Source organism: Nerophis lumbriciformis, linkage group LG08 (genome assembly GCF_033978685.3).
Source record: "Nerophis lumbriciformis linkage group LG08, RoL_Nlum_v2.1, whole genome shotgun sequence".
NCBI lineage: Eukaryota > Metazoa > Chordata > Actinopteri > Syngnathiformes > Syngnathidae > Nerophis > Nerophis lumbriciformis.
The window spans coordinates 48,657,023-48,683,703 of NC_084555.2; the positions used below are offsets into that span (position 1 = coordinate 48,657,023).

The 26,681-nt window shown below is 43.8% G+C and overlaps 1 protein-coding gene across 1 annotated transcript in view; it reads right to left on the reverse strand.

The window, feature by feature from the left end:
• The window catches only part of shank3a (SH3 and multiple ankyrin repeat domains 3a), a 336,974-nt gene that overhangs the window by 148,924 nt on the left and 161,369 nt on the right, over positions 1–26,681 (reverse strand). Inside the window, 8 exon segments of the mRNA XM_072913723.1 lie at positions 3,480–3,637; positions 6,952–7,184; positions 8,689–8,755; positions 8,854–8,931; positions 16,557–16,673; positions 16,746–16,913; positions 21,459–21,610; positions 25,430–25,538. Of these exon segments, the coding sequence (XP_072769824.1) occupies positions 3,480–3,637; positions 6,952–7,184; positions 8,689–8,755; positions 8,854–8,931; positions 16,557–16,673; positions 16,746–16,913; positions 21,459–21,610; positions 25,430–25,538 (1,082 nt within the window).

Genomic DNA, 26,681 nt, shown 5'->3' on the forward strand with positions numbered 1-26,681 from the left:
TCCAATTGCCTCCCAGTCTGTCGTCTCTAAACATGCGCGCAGCTCCCCCACAGACTCAGCGGTGTACTTATTAATTGTTTTCATAACAGGTTTAGCCAGTTTCAGTCTCTGTCTGTATGAAGGGATTAAGTGCACCATCACGTGATCTGATAGTCCGAGAGCAGCGTGCGGGACTGCTTGGTATGCCTTGCTTATTGTGGTGTAACAGTGATCCAAAGTGTTCTCCTCTCTGGTCGGGCATTTAATACACTGCCTATACTTGGGTAATTCCTGGCTCAAGTTTCCCTTGTTAAAGTCACCAAGCACGATAACAAGAGAGTCCGGAAATTACACATGTAAGATCTGGCCTGCAAGCGTGCGCTGAGCGTCATGCACGTCCGCACTGGGCGGTATGTAGGCAGCCACCAGTATGAATGAAACGATCTCACGCGGTGAGTAAAAAGGCTTACAGTGAATGAAAAGATATTCCAGAGCAGGAGAGCAGTGTTGGGATATCACCGTCACGTCTGTACACCAACTGTTGTTGATGAAGAAGCAGACTCCACCGCCTCTTGTTTTGCCCCGGGGTCTCGGTCCGTGCGGAAAAGATGAAAGCCGTCCAGAACACTCGCGCTAAGCCACGTCTCCGTGAAGCACAAAACACAAGATGAGGAAAAGTCCTTGTTTCTTCTCATCAGCAACACTAGCTCGTCCATCTTGTTGGGAAGTGAGGGGACGTTGGGGAGAAAGATGCCAGGTAAGGGTGTGCGTAATCCTAGTCTGTGGAGACGGATGAGGGCTCCCGCTCGCTTTCCTCTTCGGCGCGGTTTCCCTATTTTGATCCAAAAAATGGACCAAATCCGCAGCTGACGCTAAAATAGCCGGCAACAAGTCTGTAGTGGTGATTGATCTGATGTTCAGTAGCTCTTTGCGGGTGTAAGAGCACGCGGACACACCATTTACGCACAAAGACAAACACAACAGAGCGCACGAGAGCACCGAGGTGGTCGTGATCAGCTCCATCTTTGCAGTGCCGTGCAGAAACACATTCCAGTTGGAGAAGTGCTCTGTGTGTGTGTGTGTGCGTGTGTGTGTGTGTGTGTGTGTGTGTGTGTGTGTGTGTGTGTGTGTGTGTGTGTGTGTGTGTGTGTGTGTGTGTGTGTGTGTATTTGAGTCACGCTGCATCTATTTTCACACCACAAATGGCAGACGAAAGACAGGAATTGAAATGGACTCATTGAAGTTGTCCATGCATGGTGGGCAACACAAGTGCGACACAGGTGTGACACAGGTGTGACACAAGTGTTTTAATTTTCCTGAGGGAACTCTCCTGGAGGAATCAATAAAGAACTATCTATTGTGGAGAATGCATATATGTTTAAGAGTTATTTCTCTTTACATAGCCATGTTTAGAGTAGTTAGTACTTTTCCTTTGTATACTCTACAAGTTTCTCTTGTGTTCAGAGGTCTATTTGGTGTCTTAAACCATCGGAATGTGAAATACAACCCCCACTCTTTTCTTATCAGTGTTGCGAGGGGGAGCGATGGGGGCTTTCTTTGTGTGCAAGGAGTTGGCTTTTCCGTTTGAATGTCAGATCAACTAGAGTAGCCGATATGAATGTATCGATTAAGCTGATCTCCTGAAATTTCAGTAAAAGTTGATAATATTCCAATTCTGTCTTGATGGTCCTTCTTACTCAGCATACATGTCATCGAAAGAACTTGGGATTGACCAGTAACTTAGATTCCCTGGGAGGAAGAGCTGGTCTGACGCAACACTATCTATCTATCTATCTATCCATCTATCTATCTATCTATCTATCTATCTATCTATCTATCTATCTATCTATCTATCTATCTATCTATCTATCTATCTATCTATCTATCTATCTATCAATTGTCGGAGGCAGATATTTACATATATCCGAATTTAAGTTGTACTTTTTCCATTTCTTTGTCATATTTGAAAACAGCTCGTGTTTTCCATTCCTTCTCTTGATGCTCTGTCAGCAAGTATACTGTGTGTGTTGCCCTTGAGTTCTTTGGAATGTGTTTTGACTAGGATTTGTTTTGTCTACAGAGATGGGACGAGAGAGAGGGTGGTGGGATCGGGAAGACAGACCATTTGGGGAGGCGCAATAGAATGTTCTATGGTTAGACTGGTCTCAATCAATGTATATTGGCAAAGCTTTGAGAATATACAACAAAATACCTATTCTGTCTCTGGTGGTTTTTCAACTCAGCTTTAAGTGTCGGAAAGAACTTGGGAGCGAATTGTGACTTGAATTCCCTGGGAGGAACAACTGGTCCAAAACGCAACACTATCTATCTATCTATCTATCTATCTATCTATCTATCTATCCATCTATCTATCTATCTATCTATCTATCTATCTATCTATCTATCATGGCCGGCACATGATACACAATTGTGGACTTGAAGGATGAGGCGAATGACTTGATGTGTGCAGGCCACACTTGCTTTATGGAGACAACAATGGAGTCTTCATCACTACTGACTTTGCAACAACCACACTTGGGGAATAACACACTTGGGGAATAACACACCTGGGGAATAAGACCTGATTGGATGAGCTAAGACGCAGATGATGAGTGGCTGTGTCACCTCAAGTGGAACATGTTGCCATGAAATGGAATTGACACGGATGTAATTCCCATTTGAAAACAGGAGTATAATCTTGCGTGCTGATCATGGACCATCCATGCTGGGGTGGAACAGTACCCTCCAAGACAGGAGCTGACTTGATAAAGAGCCGACTCCGTCCTAGGCTGCCCACTAGTCAGCATTGACTGAATGCTGACGAAGTTGACGCCTATATCCAACATTCCCTCTAATTGTGCACTGCTTGCATATCCTCTGCACACCACACTGTTTGTATTCCACCATAACCACACCACACTGTTTATATTCCACCATAACCACACCACACTGTTTATATTCCACCATAACCACACCACACTGTTTATATTCCACCATAACCACACCACACTGTTTATATTCCACCATAACCACACCACACTGTTTATATTCCACCATAACCACACCACACTGTTTATATTCCACCTTAACCACACCACAAACATGAGTCAAGTATACAACAACTGGTCTTTTTGTGCCGTACAAACCAGGCTTGAGCAAACTATTTGTCATTTGTCACATCCCTCACCTCACATCACCTGTACCAACACTTCACCTCACCTGTACCAACACTTAGCCATTGCTGCCTTCATGGCCACACAAAAAGTGGGAGAAGTCCAACACCACACCAAGTGTCACTGCCAGGTTGTGACTCCTATTTGATGTGGTCATCATTCATGTGGCCTGTCTCTTCTATTTGTTATGTGCTCCGCTACATCATTCATGTTGTCCGCTACATCATTCATGTTGTCCGCTACATACTAGGACCATAGGGGCGGAGCCTTTGATCGTATGCTTCCATGGAGTGGTAATTGAGATGAGAGAAGAAGGCCAGCACAGACCTGAGTCTTCCATGGGGACCGTGCCCGTGGCTGTGGGACCTCCTGGGCACGGGCCTGTCCTGGTCCTGCCAGTGATGCAAGGAAGGTGAACGGGACTGGGAGGACCTGGAGCTGGTGGTGCTCTGCAGGCTGCTGTCAGGGAAGTCTGCATGGCGACTCTGCGCACACAGGAAGTAGACGTCACAAACAAGAAGCATTTGGCATCTGTCCTCCTAGCAAGATGCAAGTGTAAAAAGATATATACAGTAGATATATACACATACATATATACATATATATATATATATATATATATATATATATATATATATATATATATATATATACATATATATATATATATATATATATATATATATATATATATATATATATATATATATATATATATATATATATATATATATATATATATGTATATATGTATGTGTATATATGTATATACATATATATATATATATATATATATATATATATATATATATATATATATATATATATATATATATATATATATATATATGTATATATGTATGTGTATATATGTATATACATATATATATATATACACATACATATATACTAGAGATGCGCGGTTTGCGGACACAACCGCGTAGTCCGCGGATTATCCGCGATTCGGGCTGTTGAAATAAAAAAAAATTAGATTTTATCCGCGGGTCGGGTCGGGCGGTTGAAATAAAAAAAAATTAGATTTTAAATAGATTCAGGCGGGTGGCAGTTAAACCAATTCGGAAATATATATACATAGTTAAATGTTGTTACCCACATACGAAAAACGAGCAGGCACCTGCTGCATATGCCACAACAGAAGAAGAAAAAAAAAAAGAGATGGACACTTTTACGGAGCGGAGAAGGGACGCCTCGCCGGGGTCCGGGACCGAGGCCCCTTCCCCCGAGAGGGCCCCACCGGGAGCCGTAGCTGAGGTGATCCGCGAGAAGGGCCCGACGCACGTCCAGGGTCACCACCGCGCCCACCACACCGACACCCCGCCTCGTCCGCCTTCGCCGCGGCCGGCGTCACGCACAGCAGGTAAGCAGCTTACCTGCCCGCCACCCCCGTGGCCGGGGGCTCGTAACAGGGGTCACTCCGCGCGCTGCGCCCGCGCAGCTTACCTGCCCGCCACCCCCGTTGCCGGGTGCGCGTAACAGGGGTCACTCCGCGCGCAGTGCGCTCACGAAAGGGGTGGGGCAAGCAGAACTGGCGCTGCGGGATGAACCGAACGCCGGGTTAAGGCGCCCGATGCCGACGCTCATCAGACCCCAGAAAAGGTGTTGGTTGATATAGACAGCAGCTAGGACGGTGGCCATGGAAGTCGGAACCCGCTAAGGAGTGTGTAACAACCCACCTGTCGAATCAACTAGCCCTGAAAATGGATGGCGCTGGAGCGTCGGGCCCATACCCGGCCGTCTCCGGCAGCGAGAGCCGCTAGGGCTAGGCCGCGACGAGTAGGATGGGCGCCGCGGTGCGCGCTGAAGCCTCGGGCGCGAGCCCGGGTGCGAGGGACATCGCACCTCCACGCGCTTGGAGGTGCGCTCAGCGCGGCTCCCAGATGATTGCTGCATTGGATCAGTCGCCTTTCTTTAACAGACAAAAGCTTTATAACCTCACTAATGCCTTGCATCGTCTATATTAGATATATAACAACAGGCGGGTGCGGGCGGGTGCGGTGTTGATTAAATATTAATTCGGGTGGATGCGGATGGTTGACGACTTTTGTCATGCGGTTGCGGATGAAATAATTGCCTATCCGCGCATCTCTAATATATACATATATACATACATATATACACATTCATATATACAAACCCCATTTCCATATGAGTTGGAAAATTGTGTTAAAAGTAAATATAAACAGAATACAATGATTTGCAAATCATTTTCAACCCATATTCAGTTGAATATGCTACAAAGACAACATATTTGATGTTCAAACTGATAAACATTTTTTTTTTTTGCAAATAATCATTAACTTTAGAATTTGATGCCAGCAACACGTGACAAAGAAGTTGGGAAAGGTGGCAATAAATACTGATAAAGTTGAGGAATAGCTCAACAAACACTTATTTGGAACATTCCACAGGTGAACTGGCAAATTGGGAACAGGTGGGTGCCATGATTGGGTATAAAAGTAGATTCCATGAAATGCTCAGTCGTTCACAAACAAGGACGGGGCGAGGGTCACCACTTTGTCAACAAATGCGTGAGCAAATTGTTGAACAGTTTAAGAAAAACCTTTCTCAACCAGCTATTGCAAGGAATTTAGGGATTTCACCATCTACGCTCCGTAATATCATCAAAGGGTTTAGAGAATCTGGAGAAATCACTGCACGTAAGCAGCTAAGCCCGTGACCTTAGATTCCTCAGGCTGTACTGCATCAACAAGCGACATCAGTGTGTAAAGGATATCACCACATGGGCTCAGGAACACTTCAGAAACCCACTATCAGTAACTACAGTTGGTCGCTACATCTGTAAGTGCAAGTTAAAACTCTCTTTTGCAAGGCGATAACCGTTTATCAACAACACCCAGAAACGCCGTCGGCTTCGCTGGGCAATGAGCTGAGCTCATCTAAGATGGACCGATACAAAGTGGAAAAGTGTTCTGTGGTCTGACGAGTCCACATTTCAAATTGTTTTTGGAAACTGTGGACGTCGTGTCCTCCGGACCAAAGAGGAAAAGAACCATCCGGATTGTTATAGGCGCAAAGTTGAAAAGCCAGCATGTGTGATGGTATGGGGGTGTATTAGTGCCCAAGACATGGGTAACTTACACATCTGTGAAGGCACCATTAATGCTGAAAGTTACATACAGGTTTTGGAGCAACATATGTTGCCATCCAAGCAACGTTACCATGGACGCCCCTGCTTATTTCAGCAAGACGATACCAAGCCACGTGTTACATCAACGTGGCTTCATAGTAAAAGAGTGCGGGTACTAGACTGGCCTGCCTGTAGTCCAGACCTGTCTCCCATTGAAAATGTGTGGCGCATTATGAAGCCTGAAATACCACAACGGAGACCCCCGGACTGTTGAACAACTTAAGCTGTACATCAAGCAAGAATGGGAAAGAATTCCATTTCAAAAATGTGTCTCCTCAGTTCCCAAACGTTTACTGAGTGTTGTTAAAAGGAAAGGCCATGTAACACAGTGGTGAACATGCCCTTTCCCAACTACTTTGGCACGTGTTGCAGCCATGAAATTCTAAGTTAATTATTATTTGCAAAAAATAAAAAATAAAGTTTATGAGTTTGAACATCAAATATGTTGTCTTTGTAGCGCATTCAATTGAATATGGGTTGAAAAGGATTTGCAAATCATTGTATTCCGTTTATATTTACATCTAACACAATTTCCCAACTCATATGGAAACGGGGTTTGTATATGTGTGTGTATTTATCAATAAAATGTAGTATTGTCATGTACAGTCACAGGTCCATGCTGGTCTTTACCTCTCCCAGGCTGCCATGTTGTTGTCCAAGAGCCGGCAGACTGCGCAGCGAGGGGACCGGCGAGTGACCCTGGCGGCCCCGGGACTCTCTGTGGACCTGATGACGCTGGATGTGGTCCTTGTCGCCGTTCAGGTTGTTGTCGCTGGCCGAGCGCAGCAGGGAGCGGGGCGAGGGCAAGGCGCCGGGCGTCACGCGTCGACGGTTGGTGTAGGAAGGTGTCTCCCTGAAAGGCACTGGCGGGACACACCAGAAGGACTGAGAGTCACCTTCAAATATTGTCAACACCACTGGTAATGTTTTTTCTTCTATGTCCTTTAAAGACTCGCAAGAACCTGATCATGCTGACCTTCATGCTGTTCAAGTATGAGTAAAGAAGGCTTACTAAACTGTACTCAGGTCTGGTCAACTTATTTTTACACTTGTAAGAGTAACTCATACACTTTTTTTTTGGCTTTTTCTGAACTTCATGTAAAAAATGTGTACATACTGTTCATTTGTGTTTACAACTGATAACTTCATGTTGTTTTTACAAACTTACAAGTACTGCGTGTACATGTACATCATGACTTCTTCTACAAGTACTGCATGTACATATACTTCATGACTTCTTCTACAAGTACTGCGTGTACATGTTTTTTCTGGCACTTATTCCAGAATATATTGTTATTTAATTGTGATTTAGTGTTTTATAAATAATTAGTCTGCTGACGTATGCAGTAACATATTGTGTCATTTATCTACCTATATTTGTCAATATTATGAGGGACACACTGTAAAAATTGATTATTAATCTACTTGTTCATTTACTGTTAATATCTGCTTATTTTCTGTTTTAACATGTTCTATCTACACTTCTGTTAAAATGTAATACTCACTTATTCTTCTCTTCTTTGATACTTTACATTAGTTTTAGATGATACCACACATTTAGGTATCGTTTAGGGACTTTATAAACATAATATGATTTTTTTTTAAAAACGAAAGATGTTGTGATGCCAAAAAATATCGATGTAATCATAGTAGTATCGACTAAATACGTGCCTGTACTTGATATCATTACAGTGGATGTCAGGTGTAGATCCACCCATGGCGTTTGTTTACATTGTGACGGCGGTGAGCAATTGTATCCTCCTACGGTGTGTACTGAAGCATGTTTAGCTATTCCTCGTCCTCCAGTGATAACGCTACTTGTAAGAAACTCACTTTATTCGTCGCCATGGAGACGAGGATGTCTTAAAGCACCTCTTCCTGAGGGTGTTTCAGTGTTATAACGTCACCTTTATCTTTACTTTTTACACCAAAATGCGTCCATTCTCCCTTTTCTGTCTCCACACTGTGTCTGCTTGTAAGTACTCTGTGTGTGTGCGCGCCGCCCAACATGCTCTTCTGCTCCTAAAACCAGCAATGTCACCACGTAACGACGCGCCGTCATGCCTGTTAGTAAAAATAAATATATATATATGGGGAACCGGTACTTTTGAAACAGAGTATAGTACCGTTTTTTATTCATTATAACCGCTATAATAAACCAGTACCGGTATACACTGGAGCAGTAAGATGAGAGTGGACATGGTGCTAAGATGAGAGTGGACACTAGATGGCAGAGTGGTGCTACATGAGCAGATCCTCTCAGCAGGAACAACAACATCTCTATCATGTCCTGCTCTTCATCTCCTCCACCTCTGACATCACATCTTTAACATCTGGAGCTGTCAATCATGTCAAGTGTCCACTCACCAACATCTGACGCTTTGTGGACCTTGATGATCTCAGCCAGGTCAAAGTTTCCTGCTATGATGGCCACCTGGAGGGGGAGGACAACGTTAGTGCTGCACAGGAAGTGACGTTTTCTCATGCGTGCAGGCAGGAAGTGACGTTTTTTCAGGCATCTTCAAGGCCTACCTGGAAGGCAGTCTGGCTGTTGTAGTTCCTGATCTCCTTGTCGGCGCCCCGGAAGAGGAGAACCCGAGCACAGCTGTCCTGAATGACAACAAAGTTCTGTTAGAACTCTGGTGCTTACATGCACAGCACACCTTCTACAGGTCATGTGACTTGTGTTCACACTCCTGCACCTTCTACAGGTCATGTGACTTGTGTTTACACTCCTGCACCTTCTACAGGTCATGTGACTTGTGTTCACACTCCTGCACCTTCTACAGGTCATGTGACTTGTGTTTACACTCCTGCACCTTCTAGAAGTCATGTGACTTGTGTTCACACTCCTGCACCTTCTACAGGTCATGTGACTTGTGTTTACACTCCTGCACCTTCTAGAAGTCATGTGACTTGTGTTCACACTCCTGCACCTTCTACAGGTCATGTGACTTGTGTTCACACTCCTGCACCTTCTACAGGTCATGTGACTTGTGTTCACACTCCTGCACCTTCTAGAAGTCATGTGACTTGTGTTCACACTCCTGCACCTTCTACAGGTCATGTGACTTGTGTTCACCTTGCATCACCTTTGGTTCCTCCTCATCTCCCAGACCTGCCTCTAGGAATGCTGCATTTGGATCTATTGATCTTGGCCATTGGATCTTTTGATCTATGCCACTGGATCTATTGATCTTGGTCACTGGATCTATTGATTTTGGTCACTGGATCTATTGATCTAGGCCACTGGATATATTGATCATGGTCACTGGATCTATGTATCTCTGCCACTAGATCTATCCCACTGGATCTATTGGTGTATGCCACTGGATCTATTGATCTTGATCAGTGGATCTATTGATCTATGCCACTAGATCTATTCTACTGGATCTATTGATCTTGGTCACTGGATCTATTGATCTAGGCCATTGGATATATTGATCATAGTCACTGGATCTATTGATCTCTGCCACTAGATCTATTCCACTGGATCTATTGGTGTATTCCACTGGATCTATTGATCTATGCCACTAGATCTATTCCACTGGATCTATTGATCTTGGTTACTGGATCTATTGATCTAGGCCATTGGATATATTGATCATAGTCACTGGATCTATTGATCTCTGCCACTAGATCTATTTCACTGGATCTATTGGTGTATGCCACTGGATCTATTGATCTTGATCAGTGGATCTATTGATCTATGCCACTAGATCTATTCCACTGGATCTATTGATCTTGGTTACTGGATCTATTGATCTAGGCCATTGGATATATTGATCATAGTCACTGGATCTATTGATCTCTGCCACTAGATCTATTCCACTGGATCTATTGGTGTATTCCACTGGATCTATTGATCTTGATCAGTGGATCTATTGATCTATGCCATTAGATCTATTCCACTGGATCTATTGATCTATTCCACAGGATCTATTGAGCTTGGTCACTGGATCTATTGATATATGCCACTAGATCTATTCCACTGGATCTGTTGATCTATTCCACTTGATCTATTGATCTTGGTCAGTGGATCTATTGATCTTGGTCAGTGGATCTATTGATCTATGCCACTAGATCTATTCCACTGGATCTATTTATCTATGTCACTAGATCTATTGATCTATGCCACTAAACCTATTCCACTGAATCTATTGATCTTGGCCATTGGATTTTGGGATCTATGCTACTGGATCTATTAATCTTGGCCACTGGATCTATTGATCTTGGTCACTGGATCTATTGATTTTGGTCACTGGATCTATTGATCTAGGCCATTGGATATATTGATCATGGTCACTGGATCTATTGATCTCTGCCCCTAGATCTATTCCACTGGATCTATTGGTGTATGCCACTGGATCTATTGATCTTTAACAGTGGATCTATTGATCTATGCCACTAGATCTATTCCACTGGATCTATTGATCTTGGTCACTGGATCTATTGATCTAGGCCATTGGCTATATTGATCATAGTCACTGGATCTATTGATCTCTGCCACTAGATCTATTCCACCGGATCTATTGGTGTATTCCACTGGATCTATTGATCTTGATCAGTGGATCTATTGATCTATGCCACTAGATCTATTCCACTGGATCTATTGATCTTGGTTACTGGATCTATTGATCTAGGCCATTGGATATATTGATCATAGTCACTGGATCTATTGATCTCTGCCACTAGATCTATTCCACTGGATCTATTGGTGTATGCCACTGGATCTATTGATCTTGATCAGTGGATCTATTGATATATGCCATTAGATCTATTCCACTGGATCTATTGATCTATTCCACAGGATCTATTGAGCTTGGTCACTGGATCTATTGATATATGCCACAAGATCTATTCCACTGGATCTGTTGATCTATTCCACTGGATCTATTGATCTTGGTCAGTGGATCTATTGATCTATGCCACTAGATCTATTCCACTGGATCTATTTATTTATGCCACTAGATCTATTGATCTATGCCACTAAACCTATTCCACTGAATCTATTGATCTTGGCCATTGGATTTCGTGATCTATGCTACTAGATCTATTAATCTTGGCCACTGGATCTATTGATATATGTCACTGAATCTATTTCACTGGATGCATTGATCTATTCCACTGTATCTATTGATCTATGCCACTAGGTCTATTCCACTGGATCAATTGATCTATGACACTGGATCTATTCCACTGGATCTATTAATCTATTCCACTGGATCTATTTATCTACGACACTGGTTCTATTCCACTGGATCTATTGATCCATGCCACTAGATCTATTCCACTGGATCGATTGATCTATGCCACTAGATCTATTCCACTGGATCGATTGATCTATGCCACTAGATCTATTCCACTGGATCTATTTATCTATGCCACTAGATCTATTGATCTTGGCCATTGGATTTCGTGATCTATGCTACTGGATCTATTAATCTTGGCCACTGGATCTATTGATATATGTCACTGAATCTATTCCACTGGATGTATTGATCTATTCCACTGTATCTATTGATCTATGCCACTAGGTCTATTCCACTGGATCAATTGATCTATGACACTGGATCTATTCCACTGGATCTATTAATCTATTCCACTGGATCTATTTATCTACGACACTGGTTCTATTCCACTGGATCTATTGATCTATGCCAATAGATCTATTCCACTGGATCGATTGATCTATGCCACTAGATCTATTCCACTGGATCTATTTATCTATGCCACTAGATCTATTGATCTATGCCACTAAACCTATTCCACTGAATCTATTGATCTTGGCCATTGGATTTCGTGATCTATGCTACTGGATCTATTAATCTTGGCCACTGGATCTATTGATATATGTCACTGAATCTATTCCACTGGATCTATTGATCTATTCCACTGTATCTATTGATCTATGCCACTAGGTCTATTCCACTGGATCAATTGATCTATGACACTGGATCTATTCCACTGGATCTATTGATCTATTCCACTGGATCTATTTATCTACGACACTGGTTCTATTCCACTGGATCTATTGATCTATGCCACTAGATCTATTCCACTGGATCTATTGATCTATGCCACTATATCTATTCCACTGGATCTATTTATCTATGCCACTAGATCTATTGATCTATGCCACTAAACCTATTCCACTGAAGCTATTGATCTTGGCCATTGGATTTTGTGATCTATGCTACTGGATCTATTCATCTTGGCCACTGGATCTATTGATATATGTCACTGAATCTATTCCACTGGATCTATTGATCCATTCCACTGTATCTATTGATCTATGCCACTAGGTCTATTCCACTGGATCAATTGATCAATGACACTGGATCTATTCCACTGGATCTATTGATCTATTCAACTGGATCTATTTATCTACGACACTGGATCCATTCCACTGGATCTATTGATCTATGCCACTGGATCTATTGATCTTGGTCAGTGGATCTATTGATCTACGCCACTAGATGTATTCCACTGGATCTATTGATCTATGCCACTAGATGCATTTCACTGGATCTATTGATCTTGGCTATTGGATTTATTGATATATGCCACTGGATCTATTGATCTTGGCCACTGGATCTATTGATCTATGCCACTGGATCTATTGATCTATGCCACTGGATCTATTTATCTTGGTCACTAGATCTATGGATCTATGCCACTGGATCTATTGATCTTGGTCAGTGGATCTATTGATCTACGCGACAAGATCCATTCCACTGGATCTATTGATCTATGCCATTAGATCTTATCCACTGGATCTATTGATCTTGGCCACTGGATCTATTGATATATGCCACTGGATCTATTGATCTTGGCCACTGGATTTATTTATATATGCCACTGGATCTATTGATCTTGGCCACTGGATCTATTGATATATACCACTGGATCTATTGATCTATGCCATTAGATCTTATCCACTGGATCTATTGATCTTGGCCACTGGATCTATTGATATATGCCACTGGATCTATTGATCTTGGCCACTGGATTTATTTATATATGCCACTGGATCTATTGATCTTGGCCACTGGATCTATTGATATATGCCACTGGATCTATTGATCTTGGCCACTGGATTTATTTATATATGCCACTGGATCTATTGATCTTGGCCACTGGATCTATTGATATATACCACTGGATCTATTGATCTATGCCATTAGATCTTATCCACTGGATCTATTGATCTTGGCCACTGGATCTATTGATATATGCCACTGGATCTATTGATCTTGGCCACTGGATTTATTTATATATGCCACTGGATCTATTGATCTTGGCCACTGGATCTATTGATATATACCACTGGATCTATTGATCTATGCCATTAGATCTTATCCACTGGATCTATTGATCTTGGCCACTGGATCTATTGATATATGCCACTGGATCTATTGATCTTGGCCACTGGATTTATTTATATATGCCACTGGATCTATTGATCTTGGCCACTGGATCTATTGATATATGCCACTGGATCTATTGATCTTGGCCACTGGATTTATTTATATATGCCACTGGATCTATTGATCTTGGCCACTGGATCTATTGATATATACCACTGGATCTATTGATCTATGCCATTAGATCTTATCCACTGGATCTATTGATCTTGGCCACTGGATCTATTGATATATGCCACTGGATCTATTGATCTTGGCCACTGGATTTATTTATATATGCCACTGGATCTATTGATCTTGGCCACTGGATTTATTTATATATGCCACTGGATCTATTGATCTTGGCCACTGGATCTATTGATATATACCACTGGATCTATTGATCTTGGCCACTGGATACTCGGGATGGTGCCTGCCCATGTTGCTGTGTGACAATTGTCAGAGCACAGCAGGTCTCAAGCCCGCTAAGACTCGTCTGTTTGAGAGATCAATCAACTGGTCTTGGGAGAAGAAGAGTGTGGTCCTCTCTTAAGGACACACACACACTCACACACACAAGTGAATAGTTTGTAGACCGGAATATATTTTGTTTGTATCGCACATGATATCACACACACAAGTAAACACACTGCATGACTGCTTGTATCACACATGATATCACACACAAGTAAACACGATGCAGGACTGCTTGTATCGCACATGATATCACACACACAAGTAAACACGCTGCAGGACTGCTTGTATCGCACATGATATCACACACACAAGTAAACACGCTGCAGGACTGCTTGTATCGCACATGATATCACACACACACAAGTAAACACGCTGCAGGACTGCTTGTATCACACATGATATCCCACAGAAGTAAACACGCTGCAGGACTGCTTGTATCGCACATGATATCACACACACAAGTAAACACGCTGCAGGACTGCTTGTATCGCACCCGATATCACACGGGCTTTAATCAACCAAAGTGTAGTAACGAGACACCTTACATTCTCAGTCACGGTGTTGTAACCATGGCAACAGTAATTCCCCTGACTGACTGAACAAAGTACCGCGGTCATCACCAACACGGCCAATGAGACATGGAGATGGTCCATTGCCATGGCGACCTTGCATCACCAACTTTTGCTGTCTAATGAAGGGCGGACCAGCCAGGACGTGGCTCATGTTAGCATCTAGCATCGCAGCTCATGCTCCTGTTTATTTTGTGCAGGTTTACCCATCACAACAACAACAACAACAACTTACAAACCCCGTTTCCATATGAGTTGGGAAATTGTGTTAGATGTAAATATAAACGGAATACAATGATTTGTAAATCCTTTTCAACCCATATTCAGTTGAATGCACTAAAAAAGACAACATATTTGATGTTCAAACTTATAAACTTTATTTTTTTTTGCAAATAATAATTAACTTAGAATTTCATGGCTGCAACACGTGCCAAAGTAGTTGGGAAAGGGCATGTTCACCACTGTGTTACATGGCCTTTCCTTTTAACAACACTCAGTAAACGTTTGGGAACTGAGGAGACACATTTTTGAAGCTTCTCAGGTGGAATTCTTTCCCATTCTTGCTTGATGTACAGCTTAAGTTGTTCAACAGTCCGTTGTGCTATTTTAGGCTTCATAATGCACCACACATTTTTAATGGGAGACAGGTCTGGACTACAGGCAGGCCAGCCTAGTACCCGCACTCTTTTACTATGAAGCCACGTTGATGTAACACGTGGCTTGGCATTGTCTTGCTGAAATAAGCAGGGGCGTCCATGGTAACGTTGCTTGGATGGCAACAAATGTTGCTCCAAAACCTGTATGTACCTTTCAGCATTAATGGCGCCTTCACAGATGTGTAAGTTACCCATGTCTTGGGCACTAATACACCCCCATACCATCACACATGCTGGCTTTTACACTTTGCGCCTATAACAATCCGGATGGTTCTTTTCCTCTTTGGTCCGGAGGACACGACGTCCACAGTTTCCAAAAACAATTTGAAATGTGGACTCGTCAGACCACAGAACACTTTTCCACTTTGTATCAGTCCATCTTAGATGAGCTCAGGCCCAGCGAAGCCGACGGCGTTTCTGGGTGTTGTTGATAAACGGTTTTCGCTTTGCATAGGAGAGTTTTAACTTGCACTTACAGACGTAGCGACCAACTGTAGTTACTGACAGTGGGTTTCTGAAGTGTTCCTGAGCCCATGTGGTGATATCCTTTACACACTGATGTCGCTTGTTGATGCAGTGCAGCCTGAGGGATCGAAGGTCACGGGCTTAGCTGCTTACGTGCAGTGATTTCTCCAGATTCTCTGAACCCTTTGATGATATTACAGAGCGTAGATGGTGAAATCCCTAAATTCCTTGCAATAGCTGGTTGAGAAAGGTTTTTCTTAAACTGTTCAACAATTTGCTCAGGCATTTGTTGACAAAGTGGTGACCCTCGCCCCATCCTTGTTTGTGAATGACTGAGCATTTCATGGAATCTACTTTTATACCCAATCATGGCACCCACCTGTTCCCAATTTGCCTGTTCACCTGTGGGATGTTCCAAATAAGTGTTTGATGAGCATTCCTCAAGTTTAACAGTATTTATTGCCACCTTTCCCAACTTCTTTGTCACGTGTTGCTGGCATCAAATTCTAAAGTTAATGATTATTTGCAAAAATCAGTTTGTAGCATATTCAATTGAATATGGGTTGAAAATGATTTGCAAATCATTGTATTCCGTTTATATTTACATCTAACACAATTTCCCAACTCATATGGAAACGGGGTTTGTATTTCAAAAGTGCTACCTGGTTGTAGAGTGCGCACACATGCAGGGCCGTGTTCCCAGAAGCATTCTGGGCGCTCATTTCAGCCCCGTAGAAGAGCAGATGTTCCAGGTGCTGCACGTGACCGTAGCGACACGCCTGCAATGACACCTTTTACTTTAGCACTTTAGCACTGCTCCTTCCGAACATTGTTACAGTTTGTCTTCCCACCTGGTGGATCTCCTGCCAGCCGTTCTCGTCCACGCAGCCCACCTGCGCGTGGTCGTGCAGCAGCAGCTCGCAGCAGTAAGGGTCTCCTCCCACCATGGAGCTGTGGTAGAGAGGAGTCAGCCCCCGACTGTCCTTGTAGTCGGGAGACGCGCCCAAGTCCAACAGCGTCTGGAGAGGACAACCTCGATTAAATCGCCCTCAAATATTGTTCACGTTATGTGACAGTCAGACGTGTGTCGAAGGCTTGTTGATCCAGTAGTGACAGAACATCAACACATTATGAAACACACACAAGTCAGTGTGGAAGATGCTAGAGATGGTGCAAAGGTAGTGAAACATCAACACATTATGAACCACATACTGTGCTCCTTGAGGTGTGTGTGTCACTTTTAGAAAAAACTAATGAATGTTAGAATCACAATTGGATGAATCCTAATGAATCACAGGTGATTTTGCTTGAGAAAAGACCTTCATACAGAATGACTTTCCTCTCCCCAGCCACTTGGTCCAGTTCTTCCCGGGGGATCCTGAGGCGTTCCCAGGCTAGCCGGGAGACATAGTCTTCCCAGCGTGTCCTGGGTCTTCCCCGTAGCCTCCTATCGGTCGGATGTGCCCTGAACACCTCCCTAGGGAGGCGTTCGGGTGACATCCTGAGCAGATGCCCGAACCACCTCATCTGGTTCCTCTCGATGTGGAGGAGCAGCGGCTTTACTTTGATCTCCTCCCGGATGACAGAGCTTCTCACCCTATCTCTAAGGGAGAGACCCACTACCCGGCGGAGGAAACTCATTTCGGCCGCCTGTACCCGTGATCTTGTCCTTTCGGTCATAACCCAAAGCTCATGACCATAGGTGAGGATGGGAACGTAGATCGACCGGTAAATTGAGAGCTTTGCCTTCCAGCTCAGCTCCTTCTTCACCACAACGGATCGATACAGCGTCCGCATTACTGAAGACGCCGCACCGATCCGCCTGTCGACCTCACGATCCACTCTTCCCTCACTCGTGAACAAGACTCTGAGCCCCGCCACCCGGCATAGGAAACTCATTTTGGCCGCTTGTACCGGTGATCTTGTCCTTTCGGTCATAACCCAAAGCTCATGACCATAGGTGAGGATGGGAACGTAGATCGACCGGTAAATTGACAGCTTTGCCTTCCGGCTCAGCTCCTTCTTCACCACAACGGATCGATACAGCGTCCGCATTACTGAAGACGCCGCACCGATCCGCCTGTCGACCTCACGATCCACTCTTCCCTCACTTGTGAACAAGACTTCGAGCCCCGCCACCCGGCATAGGAAACTCATTTCGGCCGCTTGTACCCATGATCTTGTCCTTTCGGTCATAACCCAAAGCTCATGACCATAGGTGAGGATGGGAACGTAGGTCGACCGGTAAATTGAGAGCTTTGCCTTCCGGCTCAGCTCCTTCTTCACCACAACGGATCGATACAGCGTCCGCATTACTGAAGACGCCACACTGATCCGCCTGTCGACCTCACGATCCACTCTTCCCTCACTCATGAACAAGACTCCGAGCCCCGCCACCCGGCATAGGAAACTCATTTCGGCCGCTTGTACCCGTGATCTTGTCCTTTCGGTCATAACCCAAAGCTCATGACCATAGGTGAGGATGGGAACGTAGATCGACCGGTAAATTGAGAGCTTTGCCTTCCGGCTCAGCTCCTTCTTCACCACAACGGATCGATACAGCGTCCGCATTACTGAAGACGCCGCACCGATCCATCCGCCTGTCGACCTCACGATCCACTCTTCCCTCACTCGTGAACAAGACTTCAAGCCCCGCCACCCGGCATAGGAAACTCATTTCGGCCGCTTGTACCCGTGATCTTGTCCTTTCGGTCATAACCCAAAGCTCATGACCATAGGTGAGGATGGGAACGTAGATCGACCGGTAAATTGAGAGCTTTGCCTTCCGGCTCAGCTCCTTCTTCACCACAACGGATCGATACAGCGTCCGCATTACTGAAGACGCCAGACCGATCCGCCTGTCGACCTCACGATCCTTTCGGTCATAACCCAAAGCTCATGACCATAGGTAAGGATGGGAACGTAGATCGACCGGTAAATTGAGAGCTTTGCCTTCCGGCTCAGCTCCTTCTTCACCACAACGGATCGATACAGCGTCCGCAATACTGAAGACACCGCACCGATACGCCTGTCGATCTCACGATCCACTCTTCCCTCACTCGTGAACAAGACTCCGAGGTACTTGAACTCCTCCACTTGGGGCAAGATCTCCTCCCCAACCCGGAGATGGTACTCCACCCTTTTTCGGGCGAGAACCATGGACTCGGACTTGGAGGTGCTGATTCTCATCCCAGTCTCTTCACACTCGGCTGCGAACCGATCCAGTTAGAGCTGTAGATCCTGGCCAGATGAAGCCATCAGGACCACATCATCTGCAAAAAGCAGAGACCTAATCCTGCAGCCACCAAACCGGATCCCCTCAACACCCTGACTGTGCCCAGAAATTCTGTCCATAAAAATTAAGAACATAATCGGTGACAAAGGGCAGGGAGTCCAACCCTCACTGGAAACGTGTCCGACTTACTGCCGGCAATGCGGACCAAGCTCTGACACTGATCATACAGGGAGCGGACCGCCACAATCAGACAGTCCGGTACCCCATACTCCGTACTATATTGTACGATACTGTTCCGTACTGCATTACAGTGAACTGTACTGTACTATAGTGTACTGTACTGTACCAGAGTATACTGCACTGTACTATACTATACTATTCCGTACTATATTGTACTGTACTGTACTATACTATACTATACTATTCCGTACTATATTGTACTGTACTGTACTGTACTGGTCCGTACTGTACTGTACTATAATATACTCTACTGTACTGTACTGTTCCTTACTATACGGTACTGTTCCGTACTGTACTGTATTGTACTGTTCCGTACTATACTGTACCATACTTTACTGTACTATACTGTACTATAGTGTACTGCCCTGTACTATACTGTACTGTACTATAGTGTACTGTACTGTAATATAGTGTACTGTACTGTTCCGTTCTATACTGTACTATAGTGTACTGTTCCATACTATACTGTACTGTACTATACTGTACTATAGTGTACTGTACTATTCCTTACAATGTCGTACTGTATTATAGTGTACTGTACTGTACTATAGTGTACTGTACTGTACCGGAGTATACTGTACTGTGCTGTACTGTACTATACTATACTATTTCGTACTATATTGTAAAGTACTGTACTGTACTGGTCCGTACTGTACTGTACTATAATATACCCTACTGTACTGTTACGTACTATACGGTATTGTCCCGTGCTGTACTGTATTGTAGTGTATTGTACTGTTCCGTACTATACTGTACCGTACTTTACTGTACTATACTGTACTGTAGTGTACTGTCCTGTACTATACTATACTGTACTGTACTGTAATATAGTGTACTGTACTGTTCCGTACTATACTTTACTATAGTGTACTGTTCCATACTATACTGTACTGTACTATACTGTAGTATAGTGTACTGTACTGTTCCTTTCTATGCTGTACCGTACTGTACTGTACCATACTGTACTGTACTACACTGTACTGTTCCGTACGATACTGTACTATTCCGTAATGTACTATAGTGTACTGTACTGTTCCATACTGTACTGTACCGTACTATACTGTACTGTACTATACTGTACTAAAATGTACTGTACTATAGTGTGCTGTACGGTTCTGTACTATACTGTACTGTACTATATTATACTGTACTATAGTGTACTGTACTGTTCCTTACTATATTGTACCGTACTGTACTGTACCATACTGTACTGTACTGCACTATACTGTCCCGTAGGATACTGTACTATTCCGTACTGTATTACAGTGTACTGTACTGTTCCATACTGTACTGTACCGTACTATACTGTACTAAAATGTACTGTACTATTGTGTACTGTACTGTTCTGTACTATACTGTACTATAGTGTACTGTACTGTCCCTTACTATGCTGTACCATACTGTACTGTACTGCTCCGTACTATACTGTACTATTCCGTACTGTACTATAGTGTACTGTACTGTACCATATTGTACTGTACCTTACTATACTGTACTAAAATGTACTGTACTGTAGTGTACTGTACTGTTCCGTACTATACTGTACTATAGTGTACTGTTCCATACTATACTGTACTGTACTATATTGTATTATAGTGTACTGTACTGTTCCTTAATATGCTGTACCGTACTGTACCATACTGTACTGTACTACACTGTACTGTTCCGTACGATACTGTACTATTCTGTACTGTATCATAGTGTACTGTACTGTTCCATACTGTACTGTACCGTACTACACTGTACTGTACTATACTGTACTAAAGTGTATTGTACTATAGTGTACTGTACTGTACTATACTGTACCGTATTATACTGTACTGTTCTATACTATACTATACTATACTATACTATACAGTAGAAGTAGTAATCTGACAAAGTACAACACAGTTGAAATGATGGAGATGACTAACTCTTCTTTGATCATTATATTGCATCATTGTTGTTGCTGAATGGACTCAAGTGATGAGTCATCCTTTGTTTGCATTGTGTGTGTGTGTGTGTGTGTGTGTGTGTGTGTGTGTGTGTGTGTGTGTGTGTGTGTGTGTGTGTGTGTGTGTGTGTGTGTGTGTGTGTGTGTGTCACTCACAATGAGGGCCATGTGGTTCTTGCTCCGCACCGCCTTGTGCAGAGCTGTGATGCCATCTTTGGTCCTGAAGTCCAGATGTGCTCCTCCACTCCTCAGGGCCTTGATGACTTCTGCACATCCCTCCAGCTGTGCAGCCAGGGTCAGAGGGCATTCTGGGAAACACCACAGACATGGTGGTCACCATACTATCTGGTCAAGTAGTCCAGCCAGGGTCAGAGGGCATTCTGGGAAACACCACAGACATGGTGGTCACCATACTATCTGGTCAAGTAGTCCAGTCAGGGTCAGAGGGCATTCTGGGAAACACCACAGACATGGTGGTCACCATACTATCTGGTCAAGTAGTCCAGCCAGGGTCAGAGGGCATTCTGGGAAACACCACAGACATGGTGGTCACCATACTATCTGGTCAAGTAGTCCAGTCAGGGTCAGAGGGCATTCTGGGAAACACCACAGACATGGTGGTCACCATACTATCTGGTCAAGTAGTCCAGCCAGGGTCAGAGGGTATTCTGGGGAACACCACAGACATGGTGGTCACCATACTATCTGGTCAATTAGTCCAGCCAGGGTCATAGAGTATTCTGGGGAACACCACAGACATGGTGGTCACCATACTATCTGGTCAATTAGTCCAGCCAGGGTCAGAGGGTATTCTGGGGAACACCACAGACATGGTGGTCACCGTACTATCTGGTCAAGTAGTCCAGAGGGCATTCTGAGGAACACCACAGACATGGTGGTCACCATACTATCTGGTCAAGTAGTCCAGTCAGGGTCAGAGGGCATTCTGGGAAACACCACAGAAATGGTGGTCACCATACTATCTGGTCAAGTAGTCCAGCCAGGGTCAGAGAGCATTCTGGGAAACACCACAGATGTGGTGGTCACCATACTATCTGGTCAAGTAGTCCAGCCAGAGTCAGAGGGCATTCTGGGGAACACCACAGACATGGTGGTCACCATACTATCTGGTCAAGTAGTCCAGTCAGGGTCAGAGGGCATTCTGGGAAACACCACAGACATGGTGGTCACCATACTATCTGGTCAAGTAGTCCAGCCAGGGTCAGAGGGCATTCTGGGAGACACCCCAGACATGGTGGTCACCATACTATCTGGTCAAGTTGTCCAGACAGGGTCAGAGGGCATTCTGGGTAACACCACAGACATGGTGGTCACCATACTATCTGGTCAAGTAGTCCAGCCAGGGTCAGAGGGCATTCTGGGAAACACCACAGACATGGTGGTCACCATACTATCTGGTCAAGTAGTCCAGCCAGGGTCAGAGGGCATTCTGGGAAACACCACAGACATGGTGGTCACCATACTATCTGGTCAAGTAGTCCAGCCAGGGTCAGAGGGCATTCTGGGAAACACCACAGACATGGTGGTCACCATACTATCTGGTCAAGTAGTCCAGCCAGGGTCAGAGGGCATTCTGGGAAACACCACAGACATGGTGGTCACCATACTATCTGGTCAAGTAGTCCAGCCAGGGTCAGAGGGCATTCTGGGAAACACCACAGACATTGTGGTCACCATACTATCTGGTCAAGTAGTCCAGTCAGGGTCAGAGGGCATTCTGGGAAACACCACAGACATGGTGGTCACCATACTATCTGGTCAAGTAGTCCAGAGGGCATTCTGGGAAACACCACAGACATGGTGGTCACCATACTATCTGGTCAAGTAGTCCAGCCAGGGTCAGAGGGCATTCTGGGAAACACCACAGACATGGTGGTCACCATACTATCTGGTCAAGTAGTCCAGCCAGGGTCAGAGGGCATTCTGGGAAACACCACAGACATGGTGGTCACCATACTATCTGGTCAAGTAGTCCAGCCAGGGTCAGAGGGCATTCTGGGAAACACCACAGACATGGTGGTCACCATACTATCTGGTCAAGTAGTCCAGCCAGGGTCAGAGGGCATTCTGGGAAACACCACAGACATGGTGGTCACCATACTATCTGGTCAAGTAGTCCAGCCAGGGTCAGAGGGCATTCTGGGAAACACCACAGACATTGTGGTCACCATACCATGGAGTAATTGAGTCTGTTTAGCTGATTGGAGAGCTAGCTTGCGCAACTACGATGACTTCTGTTTTGTTTAATCATCCGTTTTACATACACAGTTTGTACACAATTAAGGTATGTAAATAAACATTTACAGAATATTTCTGTGTAAAGAACTCATTTCACAACATATATCTGCCACTTATAGTCTGGTGCGACTACTATATGGAAACATGTTTTTTGTAGTGGGTGCACATTTAGTATAGTCCGGGACATACAGTATAGTCCGGTACATACAGTATAGTCCGGGACATACAGTATATATACAGTATAGTCTGGTACATACAGTATAGTCCGGCACATACAGTATAATCTGGTACATACAGTATAGTCCGGTACATGCAGTATAGTCCGGTACATGCAGTATAGTCCGGGACATACAGTATAGTCTGGTACATACAGTATAGATCGGTACATACAGTATAGTCCGGTACATACAGTATAGTCTGGTACATACAGTATAGTCGGGGACATACGGTATTGTCCGGGACATACAGTATAGTCCGGTACATACAGTATAGTCTGGGACATACGGTATAGTCCGGGACATACAGTATAGTCTGGGACATACGGTATAGTCTGGGACATACAGTATAGTCTGGTACATACAGTATAGTCCGGGACATACAGTATAGTCCGGTACATACAGTACAGTCTGGGACATACAGTATATATACAGTATAGTCTGGTACACGCAGTATAGTCCGGGACATACAGTATAGTCTGAGACAAACAGTATAGTCCAGTACATACAGTACAGTCTGGGACATACGGTATAGTCTGGGACATACAGTATAGTCCGGTACATACATTATAGTCTGGGACATACGGTATAGTCTGGGACATACGGTATAGTCCGGGACATACAGTATAGACTGGGTCTTACTGTATAGTCCGGGACATACAGTATAGTCTGGGACATACAGTATAGTCCGGGTCAAACAGTATAGTCCGGTACATACAGTATAGGCTGGGACATACAGTATAGTCTGGGAAAATACTGTATAGTCCGGGACATATAATATAGTCTGGGACATACAGTATATATACAGTATAGTCCAGTACATACAGTATAGTCCGGGACATACAGTATAGTCTGGGACATACAGTATATATACAGTATAGTCCGGTACATACAGTATAGTCCGAGACATACATTATCGTCCGGGGCATACAGCATAGTCTGGGACATACGGTGTATATATATTATAGTCTGGTACATACAGCATAGTCTGGGACATACGGTATAGTCCGGTACATACAGTATAGTCTGGGACATACAGTATAGTCCGGTACATAGGGTATAGTCCGGTACATACAGTATAGTCCGGTACATAGGGTATAGTCCGGTACATAGGGTATAGTCCGGTACATACGGTGTAGTCCGGTACATACGGTACAGTCCGGTACATACAGTATAGTCCGGGACATACGGTATATATACAGTATAGTCCGGTACATACAGTATAGTCCGGGACATACAGTATAGTCTGGTACATACAGTATAGTCTGGGACATACAGTATAGTCCGGGACATACAGTATAGTCTGGTACATACAGTATAGTCTGGGACATACATTATAGTCTGGGACATATGGTACAGTCCGGTACATACAGTATAGTCCGGTACATACAGTATAGTCTGGGACATACATTATAGTCTGGGACATACATTATAGTCCGGTACATACGGTACAGTCCGGTACATACGGTACACACGGCTGCAGAAGCCCTGTGAGATGAACTATTTCCTGCTGGAAGACTGGAGGTCACCAACATGAACATGTGTGTTATGTTGTAGTAAACATGAGGAGATGAGCAAAGTCCACCTGGTTGAGAACTTCATTCCAGCAAAATCCATCAAGATAGAGAAAAGTAGAGGAAGTGAAGACCTCACCTCCTGTGTCAGGATCGTGGAAGTTGGGATCCAAACCCTTCTCCAAAAAGCGCGAGACCTTCTCAGTGTTCCTCTGCTGCACAAACTCCATCAACTTCTTCAGGTTGGCCTAATGGAGGGAGGAGACACAGCTGTGATTGGCTGATAGACACAGCTGTGATTGGCTGATAGACACAGCTGTGATTGGCTGATAGACACAGGTGTGATTGGCTGATAGACACAGCTGTGATTGGCTGATAGACACAGCTGTGATTGGCTGATAGACACAGGTGTGATTGGCTGATAGACACAGCTGTGATTGGCTGATAGACACAGGTGTGATTGGCTGATAGACACAGCTGTGATTGGCTGATAGACACAGGTGTTATTGGCTGATAGACACAGGTGTAATTGGCTGATAGACACAGGTGTGATTGGCTGATAGACACAGGTGTGATTGGCTGATAGACACAGCTGTGATTGGCTGATAGACACAGGTGTGATTGGCTGATAGACACAGGTGTGATTGGCTGATAGACACAGCTGTGATTGGCTGATAGACACTGCTGTGATTGGCTGATAGACACAGGTGTGATTGGCTGATAGACACTGCTGTGATTGGCTGATAGACACAGGTGTGATTGGCTGATAGACACGGCTGTGATTGGCTGATAGACACAGGTGTGATTGGCTGATAGACACTGCTGTGATTGGCTGATAGACACAGGTGTTATTGGCTGATAGACACTGCTGTGATTGGCTGAAATACACAGGTGTGATTGGCTGCTATACACAGGTGTGATTGGCTGATGGCAGACAGGTGTGATTGGCTGATAGACACAGGTAAACAATACAGAGCTGACATGAAAGCTTCATTCTCCCTCTGATATTTTATTATATTTTATATATATAATAAATATATATATATTATCATGTATTCCAAAAATATATGTTAAAATAAAGATATATACTGTACTTAAATATCTGCTTAACTTATGATTTCAAAACAAATTATCAATCAAATTGTAGACTGTAAAATTGACAATAGATTTTATGTTATTTATTTTTTTTACTGTAAAATCAACTTTGGTACTGTTTTTTCCCCATATACAGTCATAATAATAAATAATAGATTTAATTTGGAAAAAGCACTTTACATTGAGCAAACAACCTCAAAGTGCTACAAAAATTAAAAATTAAAAGATAATAAAAATTAAAAAAATAAAATATAGAACAGCCTAATAGCTATAACGAGTATGCATATATCTAAAAA